Raw genomic sequence first — 18226 nt, forward strand, 5'->3', positions numbered from 1 at the left:
CCATATGAATTATACTTATTTATTCATACATATCCGAGCAATAAATAACCCTGTATTTACCTAGAATATTTAAACTCGCTATATTTTCTTACCAGGTACATGATCACAAACCTGCTCATGAAGGCTAAATATTGAAATTTAAAATCACTGATATTATTTATTTTATAACAGGAATGGTAAGAATGTTCTTCATATCAATAGATCATCTGTGATTGATGGGCATTGTAAAACTAATCTAATCCAACATATATTATATATTAATGTGGGGACAGGACTATGCATTCTTAACTGAATCTTGGGGCTTTAAAGCTTGGTAGTTCATGTATTCAGTCAGCATCTCCCACAGTTATCACAACCTTATATTTTCCTCATCTACTCTCTTGTCTCTGTCTATTTGTTTCGCTACTAACTTAACTATTAAGTAAGAGTAATTTAGTAATGAGAAACTAAAAGGTGATATTTTACCTCTGGTGATACGCTTTGATATTACTTCATGATTTATTACAGGTACTGACAAATTAATTTGATTCTTCACATTCCTTGTAATTTTTGCTGGATTTTATATTCTGTCTCTGTAACATTCACCTCTGAGTCCAGAAATGTAGCTTCAATCCTGGCTCCAGAGACGTGAACACAGAGACAGTCGTACTGAGGGAGGGCTGTGGTGTCTATCAGAGGAGATATCAAACTGTGGATCCATCTCTGTCAGATGCAAAGAATCCAATAACACTACCATGAATATGACAAGGGGATATATTCTCAAACACACTTTATGAATATAAATCTTATTTGCAGAATCCTGCTGAGTACGTATTTGGCTGTAGGTTTGTGACTTCACAACAGTGACTACACTTCAAAAATACGATGGCTGGGATATTAAGAGAACTGAAACATGCCAAATTAATAATTTTCAAAACAAATCCTTTTCAAAAATACTCATCCTAATGGTGGCACAGTGGCGCAGCTGGTAGAGCCACTACCTCACAGTGCCAGACTCGGATTCGATCCTGGCCGCAAGTGCTATCTGTGTGGAGTTTGCACCTTCTCCCTGTGTAAATTGCCCCTAGTCTGTAGGGAGTGGATGAGTAAATGGGATAACATAGAACTAGTGTGAATAGGTGATCGATGGTCTGTGTGGACAGTGGGTCGAAGGGCCTGTTTTCATGCTGTATCTCAAAACTAAAAATAACTAAACGACATTAATTGATATAATTTATGCGGATTTTGTAACAGTTTGCTCTCTTTACAATATTTTTTTTTTTAAAGCACCAAGTAAAGCTTATTTCACCAGAGAGAAAACACACTCGACTCTGCTGCATGCTATTTCTACGAAGGTGTTAATGTTATCATTTCAATGGTTGACAATTTAGCAGCCCAAGGATAAGGCTGCTCCTCTGGCTAGTGCCTCCATGAATTTGAGTAATTAGTTTGGCTGTACATTTCAACTGAGCTGCTCCCAGCTGGGATTTCATAAAAGGTACAGTATGGACTGGATGCAACTGTAAATAATTTCCATCCTTTGCTGTTTTCTACATCGGCTGAGTAGGTTCAGAAACCATCATGGCCAGGTCAGTTGACTTTAATCTTGGAGATTTAATGAAAGCTGGTCAAAGCTCAGAGTATTTTGCACTTGGGTACTGACAGCCAAGCTACAGATTGATGGTTGCCTGTTAAAAGCTTTGAAAAAGCCTGCTATATTGGATGGCAGCTAACTCTTATCTACATTTGGCCTTCTGTTTGAAAGCCCAAATGAGAGCAGTGGTGTGTGAAGCGTTGCCACTGGCAGAACAATAAAGCACACTGAAGTGCAGCAGCAGCAGCAGCAGCTGTGGTATATGTTTAAAATGTGGCTTCAACACTAGTAAGCATTTCAATACTGGTCCTGTTCTAAGCTTCCACATCTTGGTGAAGGAGCATGGAAGATAGACACAAAATGCTGGAGGAACTCAGCGGGACAGGCAACATCTCTGGAGGGAAGGTGGGGTGAAATTTCGGGTCGAGACCTTACATCAGACTGAGATTCGGTCTGAATAACATGGAGTTTACTATCTTCATCAAGTCCATTCAAATGCACTGAATTCCATAGCAAATCATTTATTTTTGCCTCAGTTTGAGTTCGTTATCAGATGTACCGGATACAGTGAAAAGCTTTTGTTACGTGCTAACCAGTCGGTGGAAAAACGGTACATGATTACAAGTGAGCCATCCGCAGTGTACAGATACATGATGATGAGAATAACGTGAATAATGTTTAGTGCATCATCTGCCATGCAAGATCTCTCAACAAGTACATCTGAAGTTGCAAAAAAAACCCTCCTTTTGCAAATGCTAATCAGTAAAGTTCACAGATATGCAAAATGTCTGGGTGATGTGCATTGTTGATTTTAAGTGCCCAGTTCATTTTTAATCCCCCATTGCAATAAGGTAAATTGAACATAATTAGTTGGCAGTCCCACTTAGTGAAATGTTCTGTTTTCAAAATATAATTTGGAAATCCCAAATGGGCAGTTTTAGACTATATGTAAGACTCATTAAGAAGGCTCCACTTTGGCTGTGGTTTCAACTGTTGTTAGTTAAAATACATACCTTCATTGTCCTGAACTGTGAAATTAGGATTATTGGCAGCTTCTGGGGTCAAACTGAAGAGGAACCTGGATCCACTTCGTGGCGAGTCTTGGTCCATAGCACTGACAGTTTGTATCAGCTATGTGTAAAATTAATTTAACAAAAAAATCAATATCAGAAGCATTCAAGCAGGTGTACACATACAATAATGGTTATGTCCAAGCAAACCCAGAATAGGAATTGAGTCACACAAATGCAGTAAAACTATGATAATTTACCATCGGACCATTCAGAAACTCTAACCAAGTGATTCCCATCTGCTCACCAGGGCCCTAATTCCCTTACCCCATCCACTCGCTGTGGCTAGGGTTCCACACTCCCCACCTGCTCACCAGCGCCATGGTGCCACACTCTGCTCCACTCAGAGAATGCAGATCCTGCGATGATGCTTACCAGCATCATGGCGCTCACTGGGGCATGGTTCCCACAGTCCCCACCTGCTCACTGCCACCACCATGCCCACGCTCCGCTGCACAAACTGGGGTCTGAGTCTCACACTACCCCCAACCCCCACTCACCAGTGCCACCATGCCCACCCTCTGCTTCACTCACTGGCGCCAGGGTTCCACACTCCCCACCTGCTCACTGCCACCACCATGCCCACGCTCCGCTGCACAAACTGGGGTCTGGGTCCCACACTACCCCCCCTTCCCCCCCCCCCCCACTCACCAATGCCACCATGCCCACCCTCTGCTCCACTCACTGGGGCCAGGGTCCCACGTTACCAATCTGCTCACTAATGCCGCCACCATGCCCACCCTCTGCTCCACTCACTGGGGCCAGGGTCCCACGTTACCAATCTGCTCACTGCCGCCACCATGCCCATGTCCTACTCCACTCACTGGGGGCTGGGTCCCATACAGCTACCCCCACCCACCAATGCTATGGTTCTCCTTTTGCACCGAGTCCCAGGCTCACCACACAGTTTCCTGTTCCCATGCTCCCTTCCACTCACAAAGAATCTGATTTGGTCCCGTTTCCAATGCTTGCTTTCCCTGCATTCACATTAAATTTACCAGGGCCATTCGAAAATGTATTATTCTAATTTATAGCATCTTTGAAAAAATGGTTTAAAAGTTTTTTGGTGCATTGATGATATCTGACAGTCTACTAATCTGACACCACCAAAGTCCCAAACATGATGAATTAACAGACGTTTACTGCATTTGGTAACTGTTCCAAATTGTAGGCCATAACATAATAAGTCCCAAGATAGTGATTATTAGCAATGGCTACACCCAAAGATATTTTAAATGGGCAGAAAAGATGAGTGGATCATTGTGGTGATTTTAAACTCTGAAGTCTAATTCATTGGCCTGGACACTTGTTCCTGCCCAATGATTAGAATTGTGCGGTTGAAGTACGACTACTTGGCCTGGGATGCAGCACTGGCAGAACACTGGCGAGATTCAAAATCAGCGGAAGAGAAGAAAATTAATTTTTGAGTGAGCTTTTATAAATAATTAACAAAGCTCAAGTATTATCATGGCATATTAAAAATATTAATCTTTGGTTCATTCCAAAATTTTTATAGGCTTAATAATAAAATCTGAAGTAAAAATCTATCTTCTGTAATATGCCATCAAAGGAGCCAAATTTCAGAAGCTGGGGCACGACGTGCTTATGCTAGCTCATTGTAAATTTAGTTCACGAAACAAAGGATTAATTTTTAGCCTTTGTTCTTAAGGTACTACACTGGATCTTGGCCCATTCTGAATGATCCAAGGTCAGGTCCAGCTTAAGGTGACATCAGGCGCAGAGCTGCTGAACTGCGCTTTTCACATAGAGTGGATGAAATCACAGAATGTAAGATCCTTAGAACATCAACAACAATCCTATAATCCCCTGTAATAAAAATGAGAATTGTTGAGCTATCATAAACCCATAGCCTCAGTTATAAATAGATACCATTATTGAATGAACACCCTGAAATACCAGTAAATAATAGAAGATGAGTTCAAGGCCTTGGCTAACACTTCATGTAGCATTGTTACATTGTTAGGTAACTGTCTTTTAGATGATACTTTTTACAAGGAGCCTGTCTGTGTGGTTCAGTATCTCAGGCGGATAGAAAATTCCTCGATACTATTCCAAAACCTATTGAGTTTTCCCTTTAACTATTGAGTTTCTCCACTTTTGAGAATGTTAACATGGCGAACATTAATTCACCAAACACTCCAGCAAAGTGGGATTTTACATTCAGGTATTTGTTGACATTATGCTAGCTTTCAGGGATTTTAGGTCAACCTTATCGAATGATAAAGTGGTGTAAAAATCCAAGATCCCATTGAAGTATTCTCATAGCTCATGGAAAGGCTGCAATTTATTAGCGGACTCTGGTGTCCCAGATAGATATGGGAAACAAATGGCATAACATCTCCACGTGATGCACCATTGTACATTGTACACATTGTCATTCTTCATCTTTAATGGACCAATACATCTGCAACTCTGTACCTAATGCACTGTGGGGATCCCCAAAAGGCCCAAACAAGAGGTGGCTCAACACCACCTACTTAAGATCAGATCATGATCCTCAATACACACCATTGGCCAATTCAGTGGTCAAGATGTACAGAATGAATTTTAAAACTTAATAATGGTGTTTGTAAAGATTCTAGAACAGGAAACTTGGAGAAATGTTGAATTACTACCATCTGAGTTGTTCTAAAATTACATCAAGATGCACAGAATGAATTTTAAAACTTAATAATGGTGTTTGTAAAGATTCTAGAACAGGAAGCTTGGAGAAATGTTGAATTACTACCGAGTTGTTCTAAAATTACACCATTAAAGAATCAGCCTGAAGAAGGGTCCAGACTCAAAACGTTGCTATTCACTTCCTCCACAGATGCTGCCTGATCTGCTGAGTTCCTCCAGCACTTTGTGTTTTGCTGAAGATTCCAGTAACTGCAGTTCTTTATACCCCCATGCATTGTCTTATGCTGAACTTTACGCTGACATATATAATAATATACAGAATTTCAACCATTTGAGACAAGAGAAAGACATTGTTTCTGTGGACATCCATTCATCTTGACCAGCTGCAGTGATAAAATACATTATTATTTCACTCTTCTTACTCAAATCTTAATAGATTATAGTTTTTTTTTAAATCGTTAAAGGAGCAAGTGAGCTGTCTGAATGAGATACAGTTGCATCTTCAGGAAGTACGATGCCACAGCATGGCAGAGTTAAAAAGGATTCAATATAGTTGGACTGAAAGGTGCGATAGGATAGCTGCTGTTGAATATCACAGGATGTGGTTGGGTCAGAGGGTTATTTGGTGAATTTGCGGAATTCATTGGCACAGACGGCTGAGAAGGCCAAGTCAATGGATAATTTTAAGGCGGAGATTGACAGATTCTTGATTAGTAAGGGTGTTAGGGGATATGGGGAGAAGGCAGGAGAATGGGGTTGAGAGGGAAAGATAGATCACCCATGATTGAATGACAGAGTAGACTTGATGGGCCAAATGGCCTTATTCTGCTCCTAGAACTTATGAAGACCAGGCAGTTTGATGGGAATGACAGGACACGTGTGATGTCCATTTCTTTATCGCTGCCTTAGCTTGTCTGCTATGGAAACATTCATCCATGCTGATGTAACTCGAGATTTGACAGTTCCAACGCACCCCTAATGAATTACAAATTATGAAAGCGAGTGAGAGGTTGGATGTGGATAGGCTCTTTCCGGAGGCTGCAGAAATTAGAACAAGGTGAGGAGAAATGTTTATATGCTGACGGTTGAAAATCTTTGGCTGGTCAGTCAATGGGTACATTCGACACAGAGATTGATGGAAACGTAGTCATGATGAATATCAGGTCAACTCAGTGACCTGCCGAAAAAATGGACAAGGGATCAAATTAGTCATGATCTGACTGAATGACAGAGCATAGTGTATTGCACATTCCTGCAGATTTATTAACTTCAAGATTCGTGGCCAAAATCCTGGAATTGTTTCCTTACATCTGTATTTCTTTTGCAAATATGCACTTTAAAATGTACCTCTTTGTCCAAACCTTTAGTCATCTGTCCAATTATCTCCTTCTGTGACTTAGTGTCAGAATATTATCTGATACCTTGGTTAGCTTAGATGGGGCATTTTGGTCGGTTTGGACGAGTTGGGCCAAAGGGCCTATTTCTGTGCTGTATGACTTTATGGCTCTGTAACATTTTTTGCAAAGAGCAGCTTTAATTTTGTAGACTGCACTTTGTACTTGCAAGTTATTTTCAATTTCACTTTCCTCAAGGAATTGCAGGCGATGATAAACACAACACTGAAGAGGAGTTAAGGCCTGGGACAGATCAGCTATGATGATTTGAAAGGTGGGGCAGGGTTGAGGGGCCGTGGTCTGCTCCTGTGGCTATTTTATTGAGTTCTTCTTCACAGGTTGTCCAATTGTGCACATTGAATAAAACGTAAGTAATTAAAATAGCTCACCTGGCCAGCCTTTGCGTTTTCACAGACAAATGTTTCGTAAACCATGGGAAATTCTGGAGCATTGTCATTGACATCCAAAATCCTGATTTGAACTGGTACACGACTACTTTGTCTCAGGTTTTCTGTAACTGCAAACAAGTCAGAATAAATACAATCCTTCCTCGGTTCAATTGAATAATATATGCAAGGGAAGATTTAACCAACTCATTCTAATATGTAATTATTGAAAAATAGAACACGGATGGCTGATATTTGCTGATTGAATAAAGTCTATTCAGACCAGTTCTACTTCCCAACTTGCATACCATAGACCCGAGGCGATCCTTCTAGGTCAAAGAAGATAGACACAAAATGCTGCAGTAACTCAGCTGGTCAGACAGCATCTCGGGAGAAAAGGAATAGGTGATGTTTCGGGTCGAGACCCTTTCTCAGACTGAGATACATTTGTTCTTAGTACATTTTCATATCTTTGGCGTCCCTCTCCCCTGACTCTCAGTCTGAAGAAGGGTCTCGACCCGAAACATCACCTATACCTTTTCTCCAGAGATGCTGCCTGAACCCATGAGTTACTTTTGCATTTTGCATCTATCTTCGAAGTAAACCAGCATCTGCAGTTCCTCCATAATCATTCTTCTAGGTCAGTCGATTGGAGACCAAATCATCCCAAAGATGTATTTCTTCATGAGACCTGAAGGTCCATCTCATTTACAGATTATACAAAATGACTAAACCTAGTGTGCAACACTACTGTTGATAAGTGAGGTATGCACTTACTTGTCTCAGTTGCGATTACTGTGATATTGTGCCATGATGTTTCTTCCCGGTCAAGTGGTTTTAATGTAATAATTGATCCATTTGCTGAGTTTATGTTGAAATATCTGTCCAAATCAGTATGGCGATCGATTGAATAGCTGGGAAAAGTAAAAAAAAGGAAAACAATTCTTACAAACTTGTTACCACTTTTCATTTCAAGGTCCAATAATAGATATATTTGTTATACTTGTACTGCATCTGAGATGCTTTTCTAAGATTTATCTAAGTGAGTTGTATACAACAAAATAATTTTAATTGTACCTCAGTACATGTGACAAAAAAAAGTACAATACCGTACCATACATTGTTGCAGACTAATTGTTCAACATTATTTTCTATGTCTTTTCATTTGCCTGCTCAGGATAACTCCAATTATTGCCAATGTTATCAGTGTAAAATTGAGGAGTGCTGTAGTGCAGGAAGTGCCATAAGTCAGATGAGACATTGAACTGAGGCCGACCTGACCTCTTAGATGAACATATGAAAACCATGGCATGACCATGATGAAGATCAATGGAGTTTTCCCAATGTCTTGCTCAATATTTATCTCTCAAGCAGCATCACTAGAATAGATTATCCGGTAATTATTGCAATATGGTTGTGTGAGCTTCCCTCGTGCAAATTACTACATTTCTCATGTTACAATGGTGATTACACCTCATAAGTGCTTTATTGGCAGCAAAGCAATTGGGTATCCTTAATTTATTTTTCATACCCATGCTGCTGCCTCTGGCATTGAACCCACTGGCTCATCCTGAAAGCATGTCTCAGAACAGTCTTCTTCTTTCTTTCTATACTCACTCTTGCTTCCCTGAAAGGACAGAGCCACCATCCAACATGAGGAAGCACCTCTGCAGTGAATTAGACAATAGGTGCAGGAGTAGGCCATTCGGCCCTTCGAACCAGCACTGCCATTTAATGTGATCGTGGTTGACCATCCCCAATCAGTACCCCGTTCCTGCCTACCCCCCATATCCCCCGAATCCGCTATCTTTAAGAGCCCTATGTAGCTCTCTTGAAAGTATCCAGAGAAAAGGCAGAGAATTCCACAGACTCACAACTCTCTGAGTAAAAGTGTTTCATCGTCTCTGTTCAAAATGGCTTACCACTTATTCTGAAACTGTGGCCCCTGGTTCTGGACTCCCCCAGCATCGGGAACATGTTTCCTGCCTCTAGCGTATCCAAACCCTTAATAATCTTATATGTTTCAAGAAGATATCCTCTCATCCTGCTAAACTCCAGAGTATACAAGCCCAGCCGCTCCATTCTCTCAGCATATGACAGTCCCGCCATTCAGGGAATTAAACTTGTAAACCTACGCTGCACTCCCTCAAGAGCAAGAATGTCCTTCTCAAATTAGGGGAATGTCTTTTGATCTGGTATTTTGTTGGTTCACATGCTTGATCAATGGTGTTTTATCATTAATGTTTTTTTATTATTATTAATGTTTAGTGTTTTCTGAGTCATTCGTAACTGTCACTGTATGTCATGTTGTTACTTGTGGGAGGAGCACCAAGGCAAATTACTTGTATGTGAATACTTACTTACTTACTTACTTACTTACTTACTTACTTACTTACTTACTTACTTACTTACTTACTTACTTACTTACTCACTCACTCACTCACTCACTCACTCACTCACTCACTCACTCACTCACTCACTCACTCACTCACTCACTTACTTTACTTACTTACTTACTTACTTACTTACTTACTTACTTACTTACTTACTTACTTACTTACTTACTTACTTACTTACTTACTTACCTACTTACTACATATAATAAAAAATAATTCAAAAGGCAATACTGATTTTCCATGGTTTTCCATTAAATTCTCTGCATCAGGTGCATTTCTCATTTATTCTTCCCTGGCCCAGCTTCTCAACAGGGATAGAGGTTTGGATGTTGCCATCAGCATTCACACCAATGCATTACTGAACAAAACACCAAACGAGTTCTGCTCCCAATCACAATTTAGCGAGCTCTGGAGGATGCATATGTGTGTGGAATTAAGAGTCAAGAAAAGATCAGGTGTGGATATGCAGCCCCTGCCGTAGTAAGCCTTGAAGAAACTGCAAGGCTCATAAATAAATGAGCATTTGGATATTCCCCAGGAACTGCAACCTGGCAAAAAAATCTCATTTTGAGGACAAGACATGAGGAAAGAGGAGAAAACCAGCACCAGAAATAAGATGTGTTTGAACATAAAATAATAGGTGTTGAAACATATATTTATGAACAGCTGCATGCCAGTGTGTGGTGACAAAGAGTGGGGAACAGCAAGCACCGGGTGTGAGCTGTGCTTGACATTATCTATGAATATTGAAGTCTTGCGCACAGGACAGATCATTCCCATAAGCGATGAGAGAAAAGTAAGGGAGGGGAGTTACGATCACACCATTCCAATGCACTGTCCCAATGGTTTCTTCTGGACTGACATTTTCTGAAGTCAGAAATGTATGTTGTAAAACGGCAAAATACAGCGAATGCTCCAGCAATAGACAATAGACAATAGACAATAGGTGCAGGAGTAGGCCATTCGGCCCTTCGAGCCAGCACCACCATTCAATATAATCATGGCTGATCAACACCAATCAGTACCCCGTTCCTGCCTTCTCCCCATATCCTCTCACACTGCTATCTTTAAGAGTCCCATCTAGCTCTCTCTTGAAAGTATCCAGTGAACCGGCCTTCACTGGTCTCTGAGGCAGAGAATTCCACACACTCACAACTTTGTGTGTGTAAAAGTGTTTCCTCATCTCCATTCTAAATGGCTTACCCCTTATTCTTAAACTGTGGCCCCTGGTTCTGGACTCCCAACATCAGGAAAATGTTTCCTGCCTCTAGCGTGTCCAAACCCTTAACAATCTTATATGTTTCAATAAGTTTCCCTCTCATCCTTCTAAACTCCAGAGTATACAAGCCCAGCTACTCCATTCTCTCAGCATATGACAGTCTCGCCATCCCGAGAATTAACCTTGTAAACCTACGCTGCACTCCTTCAATAGCAAGAATGTCCTTCCTCAAATTAGGGGACTAAAACTGCACACAACTCCAGTTGTGGTCTCACTAGGGCCCTGTACAACTGCAGAAGGACTTTGCTCCTATACTCAACTCCTCTTGTTATGAAGGCCAACATGCCATTCGCTTTCTTCACTGCCTGCTGCACCTGCATGCTTACTTTCATTGACTGATGAACAAGGACCCCCAGATCCCATTGTACTTCCCCTTTTCTCTACTTGACACCATTTAGATAATAATCTGCCTTCCTGTTTTTGCTACCAAAGTGGATAACCTCACATATATCCCCATTAAACTGCATCTGCCATGCATCTACCCACTCACCCAACCTGCCCAAGTCACTTGAGTTCAACCTAGGCCTTGCACGTGGTCTATGTGGAGTTTGCACATTCTCCCTATGCCTGCATGGTTTCCTCTGGGTGCTCTGATTTGCTCCTGCATCCCAAAGATATGTGTATTGGTAGGGATTAACTGCTGTAAACTGTTCATTGTGTGTGAGTGAGTGGGAGAATCTGGGCAGAGGTGTTGGGAATATGGGGAGAATAAACATGTGATTACTGTAAATAGGTGATTGATGGACGGTACAAACTTGGTGGGCTGATGAGCCTGTTTCCATGCTGCATATTTTTATGCCTCTAATTAGATACTCAGCCAGTCATGCAGCATCTATGCAAAGATAAATAGGGTAAAGCCTCAGATCGATGGCCGTCACCAGAAAATTTCTGCTGAATATTTCCGGTATTTTCTGCGTTTATATCCGATTATGAGTGACAAAACATTTTAATCGGACACTTACGTGTATTTGATCTGGTGAAATATGCATTGAATTCTGATATACTTTTGTTTAACGTTATTCTCTTCCCTTCCCCCTTACAGATTACAAAAGTATTAATGCAAAATATAGCTCTTTGAGAAATAAATCCTCCTCTGTAGCTCTTTTCAGCAGTTTGTGTTTAGTGAGTTGAGTTGAGTTTATTGTCACGTGTACCGAGGTACACTGAAAAGCTTTTCTTGCATGCTAACCAATCAGCAGAATGCCAAGATAGACCAACAGTGAGGCCTGTTTCAACAACGGTGAAAACAAAATGATGAGCTATCTTGGAGTTTTAGTAATAGGTCAGCTCAAGCAGACTGGAGGTTATGAAGTAAATGCCTTAATGATAGGACAGGACATGTTGGGGGGGTCAGAATGAAAAATGTGGGTGAGACGGGTGGGAGGTTGACCAAAAGCTCAAGAGAAAGCCAAGGAATGGGAGACTAAAGGAGCATCAGAAAGGGATTACTGTTGCCCCAGTGGAAGTTAGCTCAATCACACTCATGGGTACCCTATGATCAGATTACATAGGAAATCTGATTTATGTGCCACCAACTGATGTCCCAAATAATGTATCATTAATGCAATGGGCATTTCAAAATTAGAATCACCACTTGAAAGCCAGCAGAGGATTTTACAATGGAATAAGTGACTAATTTAAATGTATTATGGACATTATTTTGCACAGATATACTCAGGAAATAGATTTCCGCACAAAAAGCCATTTGTCGTTTAATCTCTCCTGCCAACCATCCATCGCTTTTCTTTTATCCTCTCCTCTCTGTGTGGATAAAACCAGTACATCTTTAACCTTTGATGGTGCGTTGTCAGTGGGCTGGTCTCTCAGCTGTGATGAACACAACATCCAAGGATGATAGATCCTTGCTGTGTTGGGAGAGGGCCACCGTCTGAGCTGCTGCCTTTTAAACCTAGATTTCATACAGTATGCTCTTTTAGATGGACACAAATAGTAAATGCCATCATTTTGAAGAATAGGAAGAGATTCATTTCTTAAGCCCGATAACATGGTCAATGTTTGTTCTCAAATCTTAAAAGTAGGCTCTTGGCCATTATTACATTTTTTGATTTTGGATTTCTATTGTATCCAAATAAGGTACCGTGCATTCCTCACCACAGAGTGAGTACATTTCTAGAGATAAATTTCTGGCTGATAGATGTTATTTGCAATAATTGAAGATTAAACACTGCAAATTATTGCGCATGAATCCTCTGTACCTTGCACAGTTATAACTCCCAAACATACATATAATATTCACCAACTCTAGACAGGTGATCAGTTCTGCCTATATAATTCCCTCGCAAGTTATTTTGTCTGAATAGATACCAAATGAGCCATGTGCATGGTAACAGTATTATTTGCGGTGTGTGAAGTATCCTGGTCAGCATTTGATATCGACACCCCTGCCTACTGAAAGACTGCAGCTTTTAGGCAGTGGCGAGTTGTGAACATCAACCTCCGTGTTTGCACTCCAGGCAGCCTGTGGGAGTTGCCCCCACTATTCAGGAACAAGGGACAAGACTTAACTTACCAGGCGGCATTTTGCAAGTCAGATGAAAAAGATCCTTTGCTTTCATGCTTTCCCTGGTGTCAATAAATACAAAATCAAAGTTGCACCTGGCTCTGATTATAACACTTTATGCTGTATAGCAATTATCTATAATTATTCAAGCAGACCTTGATTCCTTTTTTAACCTGATTAAGATACTTTATTTAGTTTAGTTTAGTTTATTTATTGTCATGTCTACCAAGGTAGCGTTAAAAGCTTTTGTTGCGTGCTACTCAGTCAGCGGAAAGACAATACATGATTACAATCGAGCAATACACATCGAGCAGTACAATCGAGCAGTACAGATACACGATAAAGGGAATAACATGGATAATGTTTAGTGCAAGATAAGTGTGGAGAGATTGCACCTCATTCCAACACTTGGCTCCTTCGTGCCTGTATTAGAGTGAAGGTAATTCTTTGCTGCCACAAGATCAGTGTTGTATGTGTACATTCCTCATTATTCAGCCCAACTCCTATTACCTTGTGGTAGTGTCACAGTGTGGTTGTTTTTTTATTCTGATTCACCTATACTGGGAAGCGACTGAATGGTTTTGAACAGATTTTCTTTTAGACGGTTAAATAAATATTAAAAACTGGTTGCTCACCTATCAGAAGAAAGTGCAAGAAAACTAGACCTCTTACGCAGTGAGCCTTGGACAGAGTGAACCTTTATCTAGCACTTTCATCATAGATCTAAATAGAGGCAGATTATTCAAAGGCCTTTTACAAGGGATTATCAAACAAAATCTGTCAATGTCACTTAAGGAGGCATTAGGACTGAAAGCCAAATGTTCTGGTCAAAGAGATGGGTTTAAAAGACAATCCTAAAGAAAGGAGAGATTTAGGGAGCAAATTTCAGAGTCAAAGATCTTAGCAGCTAAGGCAGAGCTGCTATTTAGGTTAGTTATTATTTATTTAGTTATTATTATTATTAAATCGTTGAAAACATTAGCGACGCAGTGGTGCTGGTTTCCGACGGGCAATCCTTACAATGCTATGTACGACAGTGAAGTGTGGATGGCCGTTGGCTCGCTAGGAGCTCATCCGCCCTTTGACAGGTCTTGTATTTGGTCCTGCTGGGGGTCCACAGCCCCCTCCTCACCTGGCAAACCAGGTGGGGGAGACGGTTTAGTCGCCGACTATCTGACCATGGAGCAGGTAGCATGAGATTACATGGTACCCGTGGCGGAGGGAACTCCCCCTGACCTAATTAGGTTTAGGTTTGAGTGTATTATTGCTACATATACCAAGGTCCAGTGAAAAGTAATGTTTTGCATGATATCTAAACAGATCAGATGTACCAGACATAGATACATTTAGTTAAAACTCACATAGAATAGATAGTGACGGGGAAGAAACAGAGTGCAGAATTTAGATCTCAGCATTGTAGTGCATTGGTTCCTTAGATAAAATCCAATGTCCTTAATAGAAACATAGAAACATAGAAAATAGGTGCAGGAGTAGGCCATTCGGCCCTTTGAGCCTGCACCACCATTCGATATGATCATGGCTGATCATCCAACTCAGTATCCCATCCCTGCCTTCTCTCAATACCCCCTGATCCCTTTAGCCACAAGGGCCACATCTAACTCCCTCTTAAATATAGCCAATGAACTGGCCTCAACTACCTTCTGTGGCAGAGAGTTCCACAGATTCACCACTCTCTATGTGAAAAATGGGTTAGTAGTGAACCAAACAAATAAGTGACACTAGCTCATGGAAACGCCATTGAGAAGTGTGATAGTGAGGGGAACCTGTTCCTGCATCTGCTGGTGCACTTTCAAGCTTCTGTACTTTCAGCCGGGTGGGAGGAGGGAGAAGAAGAATGACTGGGGTGGGGCAAGTCTTTGTTCATGTGGGCTGCTTTTCTGAGGCAGCGTGAAGTGTAGATGGACTCAATGATGGGAATTTTGGTGCTTGTGATGGACTGCATTACCACTACAAATCTCTGCAATTTCTTGTGGTCTTGGGTAGAGCTATTCCCAAACCAAGCTGTATGCAACCCACAGTATGCTTTCTATGGTGCATCTATAGAAGTTAGAAAGAGTCATGAAAACATAGAAAATAGGTGCAGGAGTAAGTCATTCGAGCCAGCACCATCATTCAATATGATCATGGCTGATCATCCAAAATCAGCACCCGTTCCTGCTTTCTTCCCATATCCCATGATTCCGTTAGCCCTAAGTTATATCTAACTCATTTGAGATATGCTTAATTTTCTCAGCCTCCTCAGGAAGTGGATATGTTAGTATGCCTACTTGTCGCATTAATGTCATTGGTCCATGACAGATCATTTGTAATATTAACGGGAAGGAACCTGACGCTCTAACGAGTTCTACATCTGCACCAGTGATGCTGATTGGGACTTGTATGCTTCATGCAGTCAATAACTAGCTCCTTCATTTTGCTGTTGTTAAGGGAGAGGTTATTATCCTGTCTCTATGTAGTCCTATTCATGATTCTTCCCATCACAATGGAGTCATCTCTAAACTTGTAGATGGAATTAGAGTCGAACAGTAAAGTCGAACAGAGTAGGGGACTGAGAACACAACCTTGTGGGACACTGGCATTGAGATAGTGGATTAATAGGTCTGGGGGATGATCAAGCGCGTAGAAAGACAAGGTACGGAACCATTTTGACCCTGAACTCTTAAGGGTAGAGGATGGACACAGTTTACAGTGTGGGAGGGAAATGGAAATAATTAAATTATGCTATTGCTATTAGTTCTTTTTCAGGAAGCAGTTGGGACAGAGCTTGGCAGGGGAACAAATAGGGGCCCTTCTGGAGTCCACTACTCACCAACATCTGGGCACCTCTGCTGGCTTTCAACCCTGAACTCCACCTTCAGATAAGTCACTTAGCTGCCCAGCGATAGGCCTCTGAGAAAGGGAACCCATCGTCTCGATACAATACATGGTGCAATTCAGGCAACTTTAACACTGATTCTCCTGCTGTGACCAGATTGGACTATCTGGCTTCAGACTAATGTAACCGATGTATTATAATTCATGCACTAAATCACAGAACAATGCATCCTTACCTCGTATTACCAGACTGGTGTTTACAATCTATGCCTTTGAACTGAAAGGGTTGGTCAACCATTTCAGTAGACAATCACATCGCCATGGCAATGTAGATAGGTGGGATCAAGTAAAAGTAGGAGATTTACTTTTGATAATGTTTTAATTCCAGATTTATCCCATTCCACCAAATTTAAATATAAATTCCACAGCTGGCTCAATGGGATTGACATTCATGTCTCCTGATGTTGGTTTCTATGTAACATAATTACAGTGTTACTGTAAGCAACAGTAGGGAGAAAGGCCATTCAGCCCAGAGTGCCCAGGCTCCTTCTGTACTCCACCTGAGCCTCTTCCAACTTTACATCATCATCTATTATTGTTAACATATTCTACTCTTTTCTCCCTCATGTATGTATTTAGCCTTCCCTGAAATAAAAAAACACAAATTTTCTACAGTGGTAATAGATTCTACGTACTCTTACTCTCTAAGTAAATGTATTTTTCCCGAGTCTTTTATTTGATTTTTTAATGGCTCTTGTATTTACAGTCGACCCCCATCAAGTGGAAAACCTTTCCATCATTTTAAACATATAAATCCAGTCACCCTCCTGCTTCTTTTTTGTAGAAAAAAGCTTGTTCAAAATTTCCAGTTCAACACGATTTATAATTTCTGATACCTTTCTTGAAAATCTGTTGTGCATCTCCTCCAGGGTTTCTATGTCCTTTTGGTGATACAAAAGACCAGAACTCTTCATATTTGTACTATAAGGTCTAGCTTACTTCATGTATGACTTTAAAATAACTTTCCTGATGTTCATTTCTGTTCCTCTGGATTTATAACTGCAATAATCCGTATCATTATTTTCATTCATTGTTGACATATATATATTTTCTCTTCAGTTAGATTTGATAGAAATGTATCCTTGATTGTTACTTATAAAGATGAGATACCTCAAAGTCGTTTTACTGTCTACAAAAGGCACAGGCCAGGACTATAATAGATGCTTAGATTATTACAGTTCCAACAATGCTCAAGAAACTTGGCGACATCCAGCACAAATCAACCCACTTGATTGATGTCCCAGCCAATACCTTAAAACTTCAGATAGACATAAAAAGCTGGAGGAACTCAGCATCTTCGGAGAGAAGGAATGGGTGATGTTTCGGGTCGAGACCGTTCTTCAGACGAAGGGACTCAACCCGAAACGTCACCAATTCCTTCTCTCCAGAGATGCTGCCTGTAGTTACTCCAGCTTTTTGTGTCTATCTTTGGTTTAAACCCGCATCTGCAGTTCCTTCCTACCCTAAAACTTCTATGTTCAGCATGAAGTGCATCATCTACTAAATGCACTGCTGGGATATTCCAGCAGCACCACTTAAGACTGTGACCTCTGCCACTGAGAAGGATAAGGGCAGCATGCATATGGAAATTACCACTTGCATCTCCCATCTGCACACCATCCTGATTTAGTAGCAAGACATCCGCCCTTTAAGGGCCTGTCCCACGAGCATGCGGCAAGCGCGATCTAACATGGTCGCTTGAGTTGTATGGCCTCGCGGGGCCGGTCCCACTTCGATCGCCGGAGCCATATGGAGCTCCGAAATATTGACACTGTCCAAAAATTCCGCGCGGCAACGGCCTGCCGCCCTGCAGCCGCATTGAGGCCGTACGCACCGCCATGATGGGCATGCGCAGCGTCTCGACGCCGTACGCAGCAACTCGTACGGGATCACTCGACCTCCGCGCGACCCCAGCTTCCGGTTTGGTCGCGCTCGTCGCATGCAGTCGCATGCTCGTGGGACTGGCCCTTTACTGTTTCTATGTCAAGTCCTGGAATTCTCTCCCTTGCACTGAGGGAATACTTTTATCAGATGGAAAGCATCTGCCCCTCACCTTCTGAAGAGCAATT

At 41.3% G+C, this 18226-nt stretch overlaps 1 protein-coding gene across 1 annotated transcript in view; it reads right to left on the reverse strand.

Annotated features, from left to right (window-relative positions):
• Positions 1-18226, reverse strand: part of LOC116990913 (cadherin-6-like) — a 222509-nt gene that overhangs the window by 20520 nt on the left and 183763 nt on the right. Inside the window, exons 8-10 of the mRNA XM_033049068.1 lie at positions 7844-7980; positions 7070-7197; positions 2587-2704 (exon numbers count right to left, since the gene is read on the reverse strand). Coding sequence (XP_032904959.1) covers positions 2587-2704; positions 7070-7197; positions 7844-7980 — 383 coding nt within the window. The remainder of the gene's footprint in view (positions 1-2586; positions 2705-7069; positions 7198-7843; positions 7981-18226) is intronic.

Source organism: Amblyraja radiata, chromosome 2 (genome assembly GCF_010909765.2).
Source record: "Amblyraja radiata isolate CabotCenter1 chromosome 2, sAmbRad1.1.pri, whole genome shotgun sequence".
NCBI classification, from domain to species: Eukaryota; Metazoa; Chordata; class Chondrichthyes; order Rajiformes; family Rajidae; genus Amblyraja; species Amblyraja radiata.